We start from the raw sequence: 12,935 nt of genomic DNA, 5'->3' as shown, positions 1-12,935 counted from the left end.
AAATCCCATTTATTCTTCTGCGCCAGATTTATTACGTTTCAACAATGTGCTCTAGATCCATCCATGTTGTCACTAACAACAGACTTTCCTTTGTTCTCAAGCATAAATAATATTCTAATACGTGTGTATCCTGTTTCTCTCTTCATTCATTTGTCCAAGCGTATCTAAGCTGCTTCCTTGTTTGGTCTGTTGATAGTAGCGCTGCCAAGAACACGCAAGAGCAGCGTCTCTGCAGGCCCTGACTGTGCCACATTGGTTATACACACTTGGCTGTATGGGGGAATTTTATAATAACTAGTGACTGTAATGGTTCTTGTAAAGACTAATTCACATTTTAAAGTATTTGTTTTATCTTAAGTGTTTTACCTGTATGCGTGTCTTGTACATGCTTCTCAGAAGACAGCATCAGATCCCTAAAACTGGAGTTAGGGGAAGCTGTGAGCTGCCCTGTGGGTGCTAGAAACCCAGGCTCAGTTCAGTTAGAACAACCTGGACAATTACTCACTGGGCCATCTCTCCAGCCTCTAATCTACACTTTTGCCAACAGTGTGAAGAAGGGGCTTTCTTTCACAGTTTTTTTCTTTTTATTTATTTTGTGCACTGTGTGTGTATGGCTATGCACATGCCATGTTTTGGGTATGGAGGTCAGAGGATAACTAGTGAGAGTCGGCTCTCTCCTTTCACCATGGGTCCTGGGGACCAAACTCAGCATGTACTTTTACCTGCGGTCTCCCTACATACCCACTTTTGCTCTTGTTGGTTGGTTTGTTTACTATTTAACCTAGCAGGCCTAGTTTCTCACTATGGTTTTAACTTGTACTTCCTAAACAGTGGTATTGTTTTTATGCCTGGTACTGTTGTTATACCTGTTTAAATGCTTGTCTGGAGAAATACCTATGAAATTACTTTCCTTTTTTTGCTGTTGTTTTATTTTGTTTTTGTTTGCTTTGGGGGAGCATAGTCTCTCTACATGGTCCTGGCTGTTCTGAAACTCATTATGTAAACCAGGCTGGCCTTGAACTCACAGAGATCCACATACCTCTGCCTCCCAAGTCCTGGGATTAAAGGCGTGCACCATCACACCCAGCTTCCTTTCCCAATTTTTTTTTAAATTGGGTTCTTTGGGTTTGATTTTTAGGGTTTTGTTGTTTTGAGATTTTGGGGTTTGTTATTTAGTTATAGGCATTACTTACGTACTTTAGATGCTAATCCTTTAGGAGATAAAAAGAGGATGCCTTTTTATTTTGTTAAGTATTTCCTTTGCTACAGAAAGGTCATTTAGTTCGACGTATTCATACCCAGGTATTTTGTCATTTGTGGCTTGTCACTTCAATCATCCTTTTCTTAAGGCTTCGAACTGATTAGATGGTGTTCACTTGCATTACACAAGATAATCTGCTTTACCCGAAGTCTACTTACTCTAATGCTAATCACATCTGAGAAATACCATCATGGCAACATCTAGAGCAGTGACCAGGAATAGTACACTTGGTTAGTCAAGTTGACACATGAAATTAACTACACACAGACACTATTATCTATTTAAGACTGACATGTAGCACTTGTATAGATCGGTTAAACTGGGTATTCTATTCATGCATGTACTTCTTTCTTTTACAGAAAAAAAAAAATCCTCATTTTGCTATTGCTACTGGTCGACACAAAGCTCCACCCCGCGATAGATAGGTTGTTTCTCTGAACTCTTGCCAGACTCTTACCAGACGGCACCTAACAGCTGACAGAGACAGTCCTGCTAAAGCCAACAGACTATGCAGGGGAACAAAAAGTGCACAGATGGGTTCAGCGATAGCTCCAGCATTGGCAGTGTGCTGGATGATGCAGACAGGGAGGTGAGCAACCTCACGGACCGGGCATTCCGGAGTTTGTGCATCTCAGAGGACACATCCTTCCATGACTCTGACCTGGCTTTGTCCCCAGATATCACCAGCCAGGCACTGGGGACTTTCCACCAGGAAGCAGTGAGCCACACCAACAGGAAGAGTGGCATTTGGAGCCAGCTTCCATCTCAAGGCACAGAGCATTCTGGCTGGGCAGCCACCTTTCAACAGCAACCCAAGTATGTTCAGGGGGAAGAAAAGTACCCCAAACACAGTCCCCCACTAACCCAAGCCCAGCGGAGACTGGAGCTGCCCCTTTCTGGCCTGAGAAGCTGCAGCAAGCCCATCTCCAAAGTCTCATCACTGATCAGATCTTTTGACAGGACTGAGACTCAACCTTGTGACAGCCGGCCTCCTCCCAGCAAGCCTCCAGCTCTAAAAAATCCTCCCAAGTTTGCACCTCCCCCAGAAAGTGGTGTCAACTTCTGCTTCGACTCTGCCTTTCTGACTGTTAGGAGGGTACCTGCTGAAGTCTCCAGTACTCAAAAGAGCAGCCACCAGCCTGGAAGGAACCCTAGAGAAGAGTCTCCCAAGAACCCAGAAATAGCCTGTCACAGCTCAGGCAGCCTCCTCCGGACACCTGACCATGCAGCTGGCTCATTTGAGCCAAGGTTTCCCTCTCCGCCTCTCAAGCCAGCCAAAGCTGAGCCAGGAAAAGGCAAGGAGTGGGTTCCCAGGGGGACTTTCCTGCACAGTGAAAATAGTGCTTTTGAGTCATGGAACACCCACCAACCAAAGCTCCTGGAAAGAAAGGACATTGCTGAAACCACCCCAGAAAGCAAAGCTCCCAAACTTTATGAGGACATGCCCTTGTTGAAGGAGCCCTACCCTGCTGAGCCCAAAGTCTCCCCTTGCCAGGGCCGGCCTACCTGTGCCCAGGAGGAGAACAGATCTGCATCAGGGACTCAGTCCACATCTGGAGCCTGGTGTGCCAAGGATCCAGGATCCCAGGTATTTCCTGTAGAGGGAAATGCTTCACAGATTGACCCTAAGGTAAAGCAGAGTCAGCCCCCATGGAGGAAGCCAAAGACTGGCAAAGGAGGGACAGACGGTCCACACGGTACTTTGGAAGATAAGAAACAGCCCAATAGGAGAAGCCTACCTCTGTATTCAAAGCTCAACCCCCAGGGTCAACTTCCAGAAAATGGTGTTCCAGACATGCCAGAGGATTCCAACGACCATTACAGTCCCCCTTTTAACATCAGTAAACTCCTCACCCCCATTATATCCACCAAGCATGTCCTGGAATCTTCAGATACCCAACCAGTGGAAATCAGCCCACCCCCTCCAGGACAGCTGAATGGATACCAGGAGAAGGAGCCCAATGAGGCTCAGTCTCGGGATAGCTACAAATCCAAAGCACCCAGCCTGCTGTTCAACCTCAAAGACGTTAGGAAGCGTGTCAAGAGTACATACAGCCCCTTGCCTCTCTTAAAAAGCTCTGATGAGAAAAGCAGAGGTAAGCCTGATGGCAAGCAAGAACCTGTGAGCAACGGAATCACCCTTCCCAACGGGCTTGAAGAAATCCCTCCCGCTGAGCTTTTGAAGGAGACGCCAGCCAATGTCCCCAGCATTTTGCACAGCAGTACCCAGAAGGATCCTGCCATCAGCTCTAGCGAGTCCTTTGTGGACAGCCACCCGACCCTCAGTTCACCTTCAGCTAGCTCCAAAACCCATTTCAGTGTCAATAGGGAGGCTGCAGAAAGGAGCAGTAAGGAAAAGGAAGATGCCAGGGGAGAGGCAGAGCAGGGTCCTTCCGGGAGTGGTTGGCATCCAGACTCCAAGGAGCACCTTCCCCGGAAACATCTCTCCCTAAAACTCTGCACCCAGGAGTCTGAAACAGGACAGTCTACTGAGAAAATGAAGCCCCACCAGCTGGAGAATGGGCTCTCGAGATCCATCTCCCAAGAGACAGAGCCTGAGCAAGAAGCGGAGCTCCAGAACCTACCCTTGAGCCAGAAGTTCTCCCCAGGACCGCTTTCCCCTGAGGAGGAGGATGTGTTTTACAGCGACAGCCAATCTGATTTTACTCCATGCCTCCAAACAAAGGCTAAATTCAGCACCAGCTCCTCAGATCAATCCTTTGCTTCTTTTGAAGATCAGCAGAAGGTGTGGTTAACAGAAGGCCCCCGGGAAGACAGGAAGAGTCATGTGAGTGCAGGTGACAAGCAGAAGGACAAGAAGGAGACGATGGCGGAGAAGGAAGAGTCACAGCAGCGTGCCTGGAGTGGTGGACATGTAGGTGTGGAAGAACACAGACAGGACGAAATGGAGAGAAAAGCACAAGGTTGGTCGGGAGGGAGACCCAGGAAGGCATCCATGGAGGAAGCCAATGTCGGAGGCTCCTGGATGGGGGCTGACAAGGATACAGCTCTTTCCCATGCCAAGGACTCAACCCCCTCGCCTGCTTCTACCAACAAGCACAGACTGTTCCCAATTAAAGACAACACGCTCAGGGCCACACCAGTCATAAAACCTATCATTCTGCCTCTCCTGAGGACGGTGTCCTCCGAGGACTCGCTGAGTGGTGGACGCAAAGAGAGTGAATTACCAAGGCAACCATGGGGAGAGGATGCTAGTGGCCTCTGTGCCTCAGGAAGCCAGGAGATGCCTAACACCCCGTTATCCAATGACATGCCGGGCACACAGCGGAAGTGTGTAGCGTGCGAGGGCGTGGAGGAGGACCTGGTGCACACTGCAGCCCAGGATGAGACTTCCCAGCGAGCCAGGAAGGGGAGTTCTTCCTTTCTACCGCTGGTGGAAGAGGGGGACGGGACTAAGCCACACCCCGATACAGCAGGCGAAGCTCCCGCGCCTGGTAAGAAAAGCAGATCTGCAGACTCAAGGAAGCTGGCTGCACTACAGCCTGTCCCCACCATCGCTTTACCCCCAGATGACTTCGAAGCCTCGCCCCACTCCCTGCCGCCCCAGGCCTGTTGGGAAGAACAAGATTTCCAAAGCCACTTTTTGTCTGCCCCCAGAGCAGGACCTTCAGGAAGAAGGCTGGTCCCCAGTGAGGCGGCGACTTCCCCCAACCCCAGCTCTCTGGGAGAAAGCAGTACCTGCTCGCCTGTGGCCAGCAGCGTTTGGGAAGAAGCTTCCCAGGCCGCTGGGGAACAGGGTCTGCGCCGCCGGGAGCCTCTGGGCCCCAGCCCCTGGACCAGTCCGTGTTCTACCAGGCTCTCCCGGAGGGAGGACATGACACATGGCCTCACATGGGAGGCTGAAGGCTCCGATCCCCAGCTGGAGCGGTTGGCAGACCTCAGGACCCTCTCCCCGAGAGGTGCTTTGCTGGCTGATGCTGCTGAGAAATCCGAGCCACCTGCTCCGCCGGAGAGGGCGGCGGCAGGCAAGCCCCCTGCAGTCCCGCCCAAGACTGAGAAGGCCCTGAGGCGGGCCAAGAAGCTGGCCAGCAAACGAAGGAAGGGCGACCAGGCGCCCGAGAAGCACACCGAGGCCTGGGAGGGCAGGTCCTTCACCGAAGACACGCTGGGGACAGAGCGGAGGCCTGCGTCTCCGTCTCCGGGAAAGGGGGCCCAGCCCAGGTTCCCTGTCGTCCGCTCCCTGCCCCCGCCCATGCACCGCCACTCGGTGTCCTGTGGCTGGGAGCCTTCTGGGAGGCGGCCTTGGGGCCCCCAGTCCCTCACGCCTCTGCCTCCTTACCCCTCCACCCAGAAGGTGCTCCAGGATCCCCAGTCAGGACAGTACTTTGTCTTTGATGTGCCTCTCCAAGTGAAAATTAAGACTTTCTATGACCCCGAGACTGGCAAGTACGTCAAGGTCTCTGTCCCATCCTCGGAGGAGGCCTCGCAGGAGCCACCTCTGCAGGATGCCCTGGCCGCTCCCTACCTTTTGTACCCTGGCTTCCAGCCAGTGCCCGTGACTTCCGTGATGCCTCTGCGCTGCTCCTCTCAGCTCGCAGCTCCCACCTTTCTCAGGCAGGGTTCTGGCCACAGGCCCCAGAGTTCCCAGGGCGCTAGGCTGCAGCCTCCCCCTGAACGTCTGGGGGAGTCCACCCAGCATGCCTCTGCCCAGCACTCTGGTGGTCCTCTCCATAGTCCAGAGGAAGAGAGCCCAGAAGCTCCAAGCCTAAGCATTATCTCCACCAATGACCTAGAGGACTTTGCTACAGAGGGTGTTTCTTGAGAATTGCAGCAGACTGACCCCCTGTACTCCCCCCAAACTAGAAAAGCTTATAGTCACAGACCCTCTCCAACAGTGCCTTTATCTATCCATCTATCCATCCATCTATCTACCTACCTACTTACATATCTATCTCTATATACTGTCTCTCTCTCTCTCTCTCTCTCTCTCTCTCTCTCTCACACACACACACACACACACTTTATTTTCAACTCACATTTAGCCATTTGAGATCCCTATAGTCCAAAAAGAAGTGGAGATCCCCATAGGCTCCCTAAGGCCAACATTCATTCCCGTCTTCCCCAGCCATCTCCTTGCCCTTCTCTGACTCTGCAGTGGGGTGGATATGGCATGGCACAGCAGCCATCCTAAGAGTTACTAGACTCAGGGCACCCTGGCACTCTCCTTCTCAAGGATGGGCCTCTGAAGCAAAGTTCCCAGAAATGCTGAGCCCCGCAGTGAGTGGGATGTGCCCCACTACACCCAACCTGGGCTCAAGCATAGCACATAGCAGCAGAGTTTTAGGTTCCCTCAGGTGACTGGCTAAGGAGGTACCCAAGGCAATCTTGCAGAAGTGATCAATTTGCAGAGCGGGTTTTCCTCTAAAGATCTTCCGATAAAGCAAAGATTATTATTTAAAATGTGAAACAAGTTTGCCAGTGTGGTCCTGTCCCTGGATTCTTGTCTTTTTTTCTGTGTGCATTCTCCACTAGAAGGAGCCCTGCAGTCCCCTCCCCCAGGGCTTCCAAGACCATCTTCCTCCTTCAACCTCTATCCTGTACCTTCTCAGTCCAGGCCTGACGTCCTTGCACAGGTTATAAATGATGGCTTCAGTCCATCAAAAGAGATGGCCCGGAAAAACTGAGTCAGGCTGCTGGTGCCGTAATTAGTGACTGGTTCCTGTGTCCTGCACCAAAAACTCAGATTTCTTAGTCCCTGGCCTCAGGATTTGGAGGAAAGGAACCGAATCTGCAGAGGGAGCTGAGTGTGGTAACTGGTCCTGCTTGTGACGCTGTGAGGCTCAGAGAAGAGCACCCTCGGCAGGCAGCCGTGCCAGGGAGGAAAGCCTGCCCAAGCTCAGGACTAGCCACTGGTGCTGGCGCTTCATTCCTATTCTGGGGATGTATCAGGATTAAGTGGCCTCCTTTCTTGTTTAAAACATCAGCAGCTGTCAAGACTGTGTTCCCACATCCTGGGAGGGTGAGAGGAACCAAGTTAAATCTACCACCCTCAGTCTCTTCACAGGGGTGCCGTTTCCACACCGGGAATGGAAGGTTGGTGCCCAGCTCAGCATGTTTAAAAGCCTGTGCTGTAAAACAGTGTTCTGAGGCAGGAACTAAATTCAGGATTTTACATCTAGTTTCCTAGCAAGTGAAGACACACCTCCCGCCTCCACCTCATCCGTGCCATTTGATTTAGCTACATTTATCAGCCAGGTGCCTGGTCAGGAGGTCAAGCCACATGCCCCACAGATATGGCTCCTCCAAGTCACTGACCAGAGACAAGACAAAGGATTTGTTTGGGAGGCACCGCCAAATCACCTCCATGGTCCTCTCCACTACATTTTCATCCGACTAGGATATGAAAAATCATCTTATCTTGGAAGCCTCAAGTCCCCTAGAAAAGAAGTGCCTATCCAAAGAAGCATCCCGAGGCTCAATAGTCACCATAATTAGAAAAAACAAAACGAAACAAACAAACAAACAAACAAAAAAACTGTGTTCCTACAAGGAAAAGTTCCTGGGGCAATTTGTTTGGGGAAAAGCAATCTTAGAGGCAATACTGGCAGGGCTATAAAGAGAAGCAAAAAGCACATAAGGAGGATGTATGAAGGTCAGGGTTAACCGCCCTTGGATGTAGTAAAGGAGCAGGGCTCAGGCAGATGGCACTGTCTGCTCACATTGGAAAGCAGGCAATGTCAGTCCTTATTCACAGCAGAGCATCTGTGGCCCTACATTCCGAGGAGAGCTCAGAAAATAGCAGGTAAGTTCCGACTCAGAGGGACCAACTCACCGGCCAGTGATCTCTTTCAGTTTCTCCCTGTCAAGGAGAAATGACAAAGTTCACTTATGATTCTCCACTTCCTGTTTTTTTTGGGGGGGAGAGGAGGAGGTGTCTCTCTTTCCTCCCTCTATCCTTCCTCTTTTCCTCTCTCCCTCTTTCCTTTTTACAAACCCTTGCACTATAATAGATACTTCCATTGGACACCAAAACAACCATGGTAAGATGTGGTCTCTGCGTACTTGGAGTTCCAGTATAACAGACAAGGAAGACAATTATGATCCCGAATGCTCAGTAATTTAGAGATAGCTCCGAGGAGTAACTCAACGCAGAAGGAAAGGGGGTTTCCTTGGGCAGATGGCATCTGAGCCAAGTCAAGACACTCAAGGTATTGCATTGGCCCATGAAGACAGAAGACCTCTCCCAGGGTTTGCTGACATTGGTCCAACACTAAGAGATTTGTCATAACCCTATCAAAGTGCATAGACTTAGCTAATTATTCATGATCATGTCGAATCAGAGCAAGAACTGAAATTATAGCCTCACGGGATAGACTTATTGATATATCCTTCAGCTTTTGAATTGATATTGCACTCATTTGTTTGTCCAAAAATATCCCTCCTCTTGCCACTAGGTCTAAAAAGAAAGCAGTGAGAAGTACAAATAGGTGTAGTTTGTGGAGACTAGAGATGTTGCCTACATCTTCTGGTTAGCCTCCTCAGTGGCCATTTTTGAAGGGAGGACACTGCCCATATTACTGCTTCATCTTCCAGTATCTCACAGGGACACAAGGGAGACTGTTAGAAAACCTCGCTGAAGAGAGTAGAATTCTTCTTTTCAACTGTTGGGTTGAAGCTAGGTAAAAGAGTCTTTCGGGAAAGTAGCCATTGACACTTCATGTTATCCTTTCTCCAACTGTGGAACATCACATAGATAAGCCCTTAGGCCCATGCTAAAGCAAGCATTCTGCTGCTCTGATCTCTGTGTTGTATACCCATGTATCCTGTACCTCAGAAATGGGGTCTCAGTGACCCCAAACCTATGAACAGATGTCCTACAATGTAACCTGTAAACACTCACACTTTCCTAATGGTCTTTGATGAGAAATCTATGCCTGCCAACAAGAGGAGGCCAAAAAGCTTGCCCAGCACCCAGATGATATCCAAAACCCAAATTACAACCAAATAATTATTTGGCTTTGTGATGTTAGACTGATGAGGACATTAGGCAAATTGTATTATGTGAAAGTATTAAATGAGTTTTGTGTTTATTACCATGGGAGACCTGGGCATCAGATTCCAGTTTCCTAAAGTATTTTTTTATATTCATTTGCCAAGTGGAGAGGCCAAGATAATGCAGGTGAGTTTCAACCTTCATGTCACCTAAGAAGATCCAAGGTGCCATTCATTGGAATCAGGAAGAGGAGTACTTCTTTCTGCTCATTTTCCCTCCAACCGTTCCCATGAGTCTGTCAAGTTTTACTTCTATAGGAGGCAGGAGTGCCTTGTTGTCTCATGATTCCCAGAGTTATAGATCTCTTTGTAGGTACTATATTTTATCAAGAGATGAATATGACAGATATTTTCCAAAATGCCACAAAAATATATCCTATCCCATGTACTCTCCTGGAAACCTGATTTTTATGAAGAATCTCCTCCTCATGTTCCTACCTTCTGAATGCCCACGGTAACAGAGCACAGTAAAAATGACCCTTTGTGCTCTCTAAGGCTGGGTCACAAAAGCAGCTACAACACCCTCTTATCTGCATCTGTTTTTGCAGCCCAAGGCTGCCAAGTAGAAAACCTGTGTCAATCATGCTGTAAGGAAGCCTAACTATCACTGAGGCTGACTACCCAGTGAGCTCTGAGGCCAAGCTCAGCTAGCCTATCCTTTGCCCTCCAGCTCCAACCACTGTCTTAGAACATCCACAGAAGAAACCTAGAAGCCAATTAACACAGAGACCCACTGCTGGTCAATGTGCAGAGAAGAGACTGTAGAGTGGTCAGCTCTAAAGGAAACATCCATATCACACTCCCTTCCCCAAGGCTCAGATATCATCCCAGAAGAGGGAGCAGAAAGAAAGAGCCAGAGGAAGTGTACATGTACAGGAAAAGAGTTTGTGCTGGACATGGCAGTGCTGTTGCTAACACGAACTCCCAAAGGCCGGGACTGCTTGCACAAGATCCAGCCAGCAAAATCTCAGCATGGATAGGGGAGGTCCCATCTCAGTCTGAGGTTCTATTGATGACTGATGGATGCTGGGAAAAGGAGAATCAGTTTTCTTCAGGGATACAGTCCCTGAGGGACAACCATGTTCCGGTAGATGATCCCACACCCACGTACATATAGGCAACACTGAGCAAAGTCTGTGTATTTTTTTTTAAAAACTAGAGCACGTGAAGTTTGGTAAGAAAGGGGAGAGTAGGGGAGGACTAGAACGGAGGGAATGGGATTGTTTGATCAAAACAACCCCATATTATATAAATATGTGAAATTATCTATTTCAAAAAAAAAAAAAGAAATCTAGAGCTAGAACTGCCAAGCAAACCATTTCTAACTCATAGGACCATGGGATCAGAAAGGATCTACTCCTTTCCCTGACTGACACTGGAAACTAGTATTGTCTTAAGCTACAAGTTCTTGGTGTACCTTGTCACCCAGCAACAAACACCCAGATCATTCAAGCTAATTTCCACTAGGCTAGACCATGCTACTGAATCAGGAAGAGGTGGCTTCTCTGTGCTGGGGTTAAAGGAGAGGCGCCCTTTATCCCCTAGGCCAACATCTAGAGGAGGTAGCTTAGTTAGTAAGAGAACAGTACAAGAGTACTTGGAGTTGATGCCACTATATAAACTTTACTCAGCTCGAGGCTGACTCTCTAGAACAGCAATTCTGCAACCCTTTAACATAGTTCTTTATGTTGTGATGACCCCCAAGCATAAAATTATTTTCTTTGTGACTTCATAACCAATTTTGCTACTTTTATGAATTGTAACGTAAATATCTAAGATGCCGGGTATGTGATGTTTGACCCCTGTGAAAGGGTTGTTCAAGCTTCAAGGGGTCGTGACCCACAGGTTAAGAACGACAGCTCTAGAAGTATATTAAACCCCTTATCAAAGGAGAAATTCTATGTCCATTGAAACAATCTAACTTCTAAATAATCCCTGACACACCAAACTTAGTGTATTTAGCCAGAGAGGAACTGGGAGGCTCGACAGCAGGCAGCTCCAACTACGAATGTTGAGCTGCATTCTCACACCCAGGATCCTTGAGGCCATCTGTGCAGACTGCACCAGGGTGAGGGGACCTGGGGAGTTCTGAAAGGAGGAGATTTGGAATTGCCTCAGAGCCAGACTTGGCTGGGTTGGCATCCTGCATGGGAGGCTGGGCCCCATGCTGCCAGCTGACTTCCTTCACAAGCAATGTAACTCCCTCAACTTTCCTTACAAAACCCACTGCCAGCCCACCTCCCTCTGCAGCTCTTCACACACCATCCTCATAAGAGTGCCTTCACCAATGGGCTAGATGTCCTATGTCTAGGTCGGTTAGAATACGGGTGCAAACCTTGGACCTAGCCTAGCGTCATGTAGGCTTTGTTTGATTTCTGGAGTCCTCACTCTCACTGAAGACCACTTTAAGTGAAGACCATAGTCACTGGAAATAAGAAAGGTCCATCCTTGGCTCATGAATAGAGCCACAGCAATGGAGGGTCAAGCAACAGGAATCCTTGAATGGTTTAGTGACAAAGACAAACTCCTCACCCCAGATTCATTTCAGGAGCATCTCCCCAGATCAGAGTTCCTAGGAGCTTGATATTAAGAGACAAGTGCTGGGGAGAGCAAGGAGGGAAACTTGGGGTGTCCGGTGTTAAGTTCTAAGGGGCTACAGAAGAAAGAAAAAGTGAACTTATCTCAGACCCACTTCCTGCTGAGACCTCCTGAAGGGTGTGAGACAGAGTCCAGCCTGAGGGATATCTGCACCGGGCCAGAAAAAGGGTGGGGCTGAGGCTTGACCTAGGATGCCCTGTGGTCTGGGAGGCTCTGGGGTGCATGGCACTGCGGGGTGAAGGAAGCCAATGAGGAACCAAGTCTACCCCAGCAAGCTCCCTCCCTCCAAAAGCATCCCACTGAGTAAACAGAGATGAATCTTCCCATAAAGAGGGACTCCGACTGATGCCATTACTAATTGCTGGCAATAAAACTGCTAAATAAAGAACAGAGACGAAATGATGCATCTACGGGAGAGCACGCCGACAGAACAATTAGACTTGAGAGATGAACCCGTGCGCACAGGCTGCACAGCCAGGCATGTATTATTAATAAAACAGACAGTGAGCCTGAGTCCATAGCAAAGGAAAGGGGACCCCAGCCTCTCCACCCCAACTAAGCCATCAAAGTCTCTTAACCTTGGCATCCAGCTGGCTGCTGGACAATGTCTGCCACAAGGAGGTGCTAGACTCCTGCCCCCGGGCCTGGACCCTGATAAACCCACCCGCTCATTCCCAGATTCAGCCCTTAGAAGATGGTGCTAGGGAGAGCCCGCCGGGAGGGCAGCCCCTGCTGTGACTCCAGACACTGCACAGGAGCTAGCTCCTCTCCATGACAGGGTGTCACCAGCAGCCACTTCTGGGTAGCTTTGTGCCAAGGTTAAGAGGCTGGGGATGGAGGTGCCCCCCTCCACTTAAAGCTCAAGAGCTGAGGCTGCTGTGTGGCCTGAAGATCACAAGGAAACAGTATATTTCTGGGCTAACCCAAACTGGCTTACATCCTTCTAGGACTGTGGGCCTGAGGCCCCTCAGTTCCTGCTTAGAGCATGGAGCGCTTCCTTCCCTCCATCCCTACAGAGCTGTCCAAGAGAGGCAAGAGCCTGTATCCAATGGGGAAGCTGTCA

The 12,935-nt window shown here is 49.3% G+C and overlaps 1 protein-coding gene across 1 annotated transcript; it reads left to right on the top strand.

Annotated features, from left to right (window-relative positions):
* Positions 1 to 1,626: 1,626 nt before the first annotated feature.
* C9H10orf71 (chromosome 9 C10orf71 homolog) lies at positions 1,627 to 6,593 on the top strand. Its single transcript, XM_021655033.2, has one exon. The coding sequence runs from the start codon at positions 1,770 to 1,772 to the stop codon at positions 6,042 to 6,044; it is 4,275 nt and encodes a 1,424-aa protein (XP_021510708.1). The 5' UTR covers positions 1,627 to 1,769; the 3' UTR covers positions 6,045 to 6,593.
* The last annotated feature ends 6,342 nt before the right edge of the window (positions 6,594 to 12,935 follow it).

This window comes from Meriones unguiculatus, chromosome 9, assembly GCF_030254825.1.
Source record: "Meriones unguiculatus strain TT.TT164.6M chromosome 9, Bangor_MerUng_6.1, whole genome shotgun sequence".
NCBI classification, from domain to species: Eukaryota; Metazoa; Chordata; class Mammalia; order Rodentia; family Muridae; genus Meriones; species Meriones unguiculatus.
This window is presented reverse-complemented; position numbering and strand designations above follow the sequence as displayed.

Coding starts and splice junctions, on each gene's coding strand:
- C9H10orf71 (XM_021655033.2), top strand. CDS start 1,770: ATGCAGGGGAACAAAAAGTGCACAGATGGGTTCAGCGATAGCTCCAGC.